Source organism: Limulus polyphemus, unplaced genomic scaffold (genome assembly GCF_000517525.1).
Source record: "Limulus polyphemus unplaced genomic scaffold, Limulus_polyphemus-2.1.2 Scaffold254, whole genome shotgun sequence".
In the NCBI taxonomy this organism is placed as follows: Eukaryota; Metazoa; Arthropoda; class Merostomata; order Xiphosura; family Limulidae; genus Limulus; species Limulus polyphemus.
The window spans coordinates 756,729-762,259 of NW_013665864.1; the positions used below are offsets into that span (position 1 = coordinate 756,729).

The following is a 5,531-nucleotide window of genomic DNA, read 5'->3' on the forward strand; positions in this document are numbered from 1 at the left end:
CTTCGATTTCATAGTCAGGTATGCTAACCACTAGATCACCTCTGTCTCGCCGCGATACTTAAAGAAACGAAACTTAACCTGACATAATTGGTCAAAAAGGAAAGAAAGAACGTAAAACCTTAAAATTTTAATAAACCCACAATTAAACATACATGACAAGAGAAAACGTTATAAAAAAAACACACACAAAGAATATACTGTAAATATGAGGGTTATAATTCATCATAAGACTATTTATACATAGGCCTAGCGCAAGTACAAATAATTTGATATTGATAAAGATACAAAACTAATAATAATATATGTAGTTAAATATACGCATGTAACAGTAAAATGTGATTACGTAATTTCAATGAGTATTATCAACCAAACAACACAGTCGAAAAAAATTCTGAATTTTTCTAAGAATATAAAGAAAAAAGTGTATTTTTGTAAGTTGATTCAGTTAAGTAGTATAAGCGTTATCTTTGATGCATGTTATACGTAAATACGAAGAGATCGAGCTATTATTTTGCTAGTTTTTCCCTATGACTTAAGTTTGTTTCCGGAGTCCAATATTATTTGTATATTTAAAATCGAAACTTATTTTTACGTTAACGGTCCATAGAGGGCAGCACTACGTGGATTATAAAATTAGGATTTATTTGTTGAGTAATACAATTGAGGGTTGTAGTGTGTATAATTTTATGTGAAAGTTTAACCAATTATCTCTTATTTTAGCGATGGCTAATAATAGCGCAGAAGTTCCAGGAGCTGGTTTTATTTATAGAGCAATGGGTAAGTGTTCGGTAAACGGAAATGAAATAATTCGTACTTCGCGGAAGTATGGAACCGAGGCTTTTCGAGCATGTCAAATGAACAAATTCGGGAAAGCAGTGGTGAAACAATAAAAAAAGTGCGGTTAAATCTACGAGAAGTTACGTTAATCGTTAGGCCTAAGTACTACTTCGTTATTTCATTTTACTTTAATTAAAGTTTATATCCGTAAGTGTAACAAGAGTGTGAAAGACTTGGGCCGACAAAAATTATATATATATATATAAAATCAAAGTAACTATGTTAGAATTATCCTTCTAATTTTATAGCATAAGATTCAGTTTAACCCTCTAGTTTATGTAGGACTAATGTACCATAAAATTAAAATAGCCTTAGCTTAGCTACAGACACCGACACTGTTTGAGTTACTAAAGGCTGCTGTTTCAGTGGCAGAAGGTTACTATAATTTTAATTAAGATTTGGAGATTTAGGTTCTTTTTAGTAGAAACTAGAATTTATAATAAATTATGCTGACGCAGTAGTTTGCTAAACTTCATCATGAAGTTCATGTTAACTTTTTAAAATACATGAAATATTTTATTTTAAATAGTCGGATAACAACTAAACGAGTCCCGAATTTTATTTTGGACTCGCTTTTTTGTAGTATTAGGTTTTGACTTTGAGCATATTAATTGTAATAATGGCAATTTAAGAATGAAAAATGATTCTAAAAATTGGAAAATATATAGGGTAATACTGAAATTATGAAAGGCCACAATAAAATGAATAATCTGGTTACTCTTGGAGTGTTAAAGAATGTGAGAAACAAATGGATGTCAGAGGACACTTAACTCACATGTGTAAACTTTTATATTCAGTGTATTATTGTTGGTATAGTTTAGTTTCTTTGTTTAATTTTGCAAGAACCTGATGATTTTCTTGAGGCTGTGGAAATTGTTTACTCAAATCTCTCAAAGTTTGCTATTTCAAGATTTGTTCTTACATTTTACAAGAGGACTTTGTTATTATTCAACATAATAATCACAGTGTTTAATATTTGCACTCATATTTTATAGATAAAGAATCATTAACCCTACTTTAGAAAATCTGGCTGAGACACTAAACTTTAAGATATTACCACAGAGAAGAGTGTTGAGTGGTTAACTAAAAAAAAAGAAATTCATTGAAAGTCATGTTTGTTTAGTTTGGTCAAACCATATTAAAAAGAAAACATTTCTTCCAACCACAAGCACACTTCTGTTATAAATGGATAAATAGGGAAATTATGTTGTTGACAAATGGAAAATGCTAAGTGTACTTGTGAAATATGTATTGAAAGAAACCTGTTATTTAAGTAAAGTGATACTTGAAAATTTTCTTAGTTAACAAATCAAATTCAGGCTAGTGTTTGGATGCATGTGAAGGTTTAAAAGAAGTCAGTGATAGTGTTTGGATGCTTTTAAAAAATTAAAATACAACTGTTATATAGTAAAAGAAATGTGAATAAAGTACCTTGTACTAAACTTTTCACTCATATTTACTGATGAGGAAGAAGAGTTCCCTAAATTAATTATTATATTTTAAGTATAAAAGTTTTCTTTTGTAAATTCTGTTTTCATAAAAGCAAAGTTTACCCCAGTTCTTGTCAGTAGTTCAAAATTAGGGACAGTTGTACTTGAACTGTAGGTGTGTCTTACCTGTCTTCTTAGCCCATGTATGCATAAGGTGTTTTTCAGAATGAAAAGACCAAATTTGAAAACCAAATAGGGTAAAAGTGTAGCTTTAGATTTATTTTGATACAATAGTTGGCTGTTTTGGTAAGAGGAGAAGTGATTTTGATTGACCAAGTGGTTTTTGCAATCTTTATTTTTCATTCTTATATTCTGAGTGCTAATCCTTAAGTTGCAGCTTAGTTTTATTGTACTTATTAGTTTTGTGATCTTCAGCAACATTTTTAGATTTGAATAACATATACTTCATCTGATAATTATTTTGTGAATAGTTTTAAAAAAACACTATAATGCAGTATGTTTTACAAATCAGCTAAGCAATATGTCTGTGTACAATCCTTCCAGTTGTATTAGTTCATTAGTAGTGGACATTTAAATGCAGTTGAGTAAAGCAAATACTTAACTAAAATGCTTCAAAGAAAATTGCAGAGTGAGAAAGTGAAAGAAATATTTAAGTTATAAGATAATATGAAAGAATAAGGAAAATATTATGCTTATTGACATTTTCAATTGACCATGTGTTGAAGTTGTTAAAATGTGCAGAAATGCACATTGATAAATCAGTTGTGGTGTCAATAGGAATAAGTTTATTTCTATAGGCAGTTTTAAATTTTGGTACATTGTTTGGATTAATCTGTCTTTGTATCTTTGGATGGAGAGGTTAACTGTTTTCTTGTTGTTTTTTTTGGGGGGGAGAGTTGTCCCTTCACTTCGTATGTAAAAAAAATCTGTTTTGGTCTACATTCTTGGTGTTGAGCAAGATATGATTAAGAATTTAGTCGTATGAGACCTTGGATACTAGTAATTATTATACTGCCTTGGAAAGTTCCATTTAAACTGTATAGAGTTGTGTCCTGATCTTACAATGCTGACTTCCAGAAACTGTAAGATTGAGTGGTTGATATAAATAGAAAATACTATGTTAATGAAGCTTAGGTTTGTTTTTTGTTGTTGTTGTTAATTCTGTCAATCTGGCTAAAGAATAGTATTGCAAAAATGTTTTTCTTGGAACCATAAGTTTTTACCAAGAAATGGAATAGAAGTTAGTTATCTTGTACTTGTTGGTGAGTAATGCTTAACTTGCAACAAAGTGAAATTCATTATTTATGGGGAAGCTGCTATATTTATCAAAATAAAAAGTTGACAAAGGTTTGGTAGGGCAAAGATGTTTTTAGGAAGTTTCCAAGCTCAAATTATGTTGACTTAAGGAATCTATGCTTATGTTAACTACAAACAAAAGTTTAGGACTCTTTTAATTCTTCAGTATAATTTGGTAAAAACTTTGTTAAAGAAGAGAATTTTGCTAAAGTGCTATTTTTGTTATTGACAATAAAGGTATTCTCAAGCTTGCCAATGTTTTTAGAGGTGGGAATAATTTTTTTTTATATATTCTGTTTATGTTTCAGAAGTAGCTGTTTTAAAAAAGCTTGAGAAACTTTTTAACCCTTATAAGATTTATCTTAAGGCTTTGAAGATAATTTGGCAAAGAGTTGATTGAAAATTTTATTTTTGAAATTTCTTATGTTTAAAAAGAAAGAGTCTGTGAATGTATTGACCTATTAGTTTGGTTCTTTGTTAAGTCATTAAGAAAATCATTGGAAATTTGCCTCCATTTCCAGCATGGTTTCAGAAATATGTGCCTTTCCAGTTTATTGAAAAGTTTTGATTGGGTTTCTGCTCTTTTTATATAGGATGGCATCTTATATTGTTTATCATTTTAAGAGGAGGATAAAAAGTTGACTTAGTTGTAAAAAACAGAGTTATTATAAATAGGCATTTTGCTGATTGAAAATGTGACTGGTGGAGGTCCCTCAGGGGTATGTTTTGGAAAGTTTGTTGTTGTGTACATATGTCAATGACTTGGAAAGCTTTTTGAATAGTAAAAATTGCCTGTGATATTGAAATGATAGATAGAGCTAATTCTGTTGAGAATGTTTCTCTTTTTCAAAAAAAAATATCAACATTCTTGGGGAATAGGGCAGAATGTGGAATGAGTCTTAATTTTAATAAAAATAGAAGTATACTTGTAGAGCATGAATGGGCAACCAGATATTTTTCCTGGCCAGTCAATCACAGAAATGGCCACACTGTTAAGAAAACAGAAGATTTTCACTAAATAAATTTATTTCAGGATTCTAATGACAGTGAAGGTCAATTATAAACACAATGCAAAAGTACAAAAAAATACTTTTTCAAAATTACTAAAGCATGATATTTCAGTGAGAGATTTGGCATTCTTTTTCACTGACCAGCTAAAAAACACACATTATCGATGATTCTATGAGTTGGCCACACATGTTACCATTGGCCAATGGGCTGCCCACACAGGTTGTAGAGTATAGAAAGTAGAAAACTTCTTACATAAAGAAAGCATTTGTGTTGTGGAAGAAGGAAAAAAGATGAGGTGTGATTATTGATAAAATTATAAAATCCTTTGAGTGATTTAGCAGTTAAAAAAAGCAAATAGTTTTTGTTTCTATTGATAGGGATTTAGGTTTGAAGAATAAGGTTATTGTAACCAGGTTAGGTATGAGATTTCCAAGTCTTCCTCTAGAGTACATATAGTCTGTGTAGTTTTGGTCTTGGTATATTTTAGATAGGTACATACAGTGATATCTGGTTTAAATAATATAAGCTATGAGGAGAAGCTTAGTTTTGAGCTTATGTCTACAGTTTAGAAAAATTGGTGAAGACCTGATTGAGGTGCTTGCTCAAAATTGTTATGAGCTTGGATAGTGTTCTGTTGTATTCATATAGGTGATCTGTATGAGTAATGGAATGAAAAGCATGGAATTACCAACATGAATAGGTTTAAGCTTTGAAAGTTTAATGCAGACTTGTTCTTCAAAAAATGTTTTTAAAATAGATTTAGGAGATGTATTTTAATTGTATAATTTTTATAATAGTAGAAGGAAATGGGGAGTTGTTCCTAAAGTACGATATAACAACAATGAGAAATGATTTTATAAAGTGTAAAATATTTGTGTGTGTGTGTGTGTGTATATATATATATATATATATATATATATATATATATAGAGAGAG

At 29.9% G+C, this 5,531-nt stretch overlaps 1 protein-coding gene across 1 annotated transcript in view; it reads left to right on the forward strand.

The window, feature by feature from the left end:
• Nucleotides 1-639: 639 nt before the first annotated feature.
• LOC106478842 (PHD finger protein 14-like) overlaps nt 640-5,531 on the forward strand; it is a gene marked incomplete at its 3' end in the record, with an annotated part of 29,675 nt that continues 24,783 nt past the window's right edge. The window contains exon 1 of the mRNA XM_022382532.1: nt 640-777. Within this exon, the coding sequence (XP_022238240.1) occupies nt 723-777 (55 nt within the window). The remainder of the gene's footprint in view (nt 778-5,531) is intronic.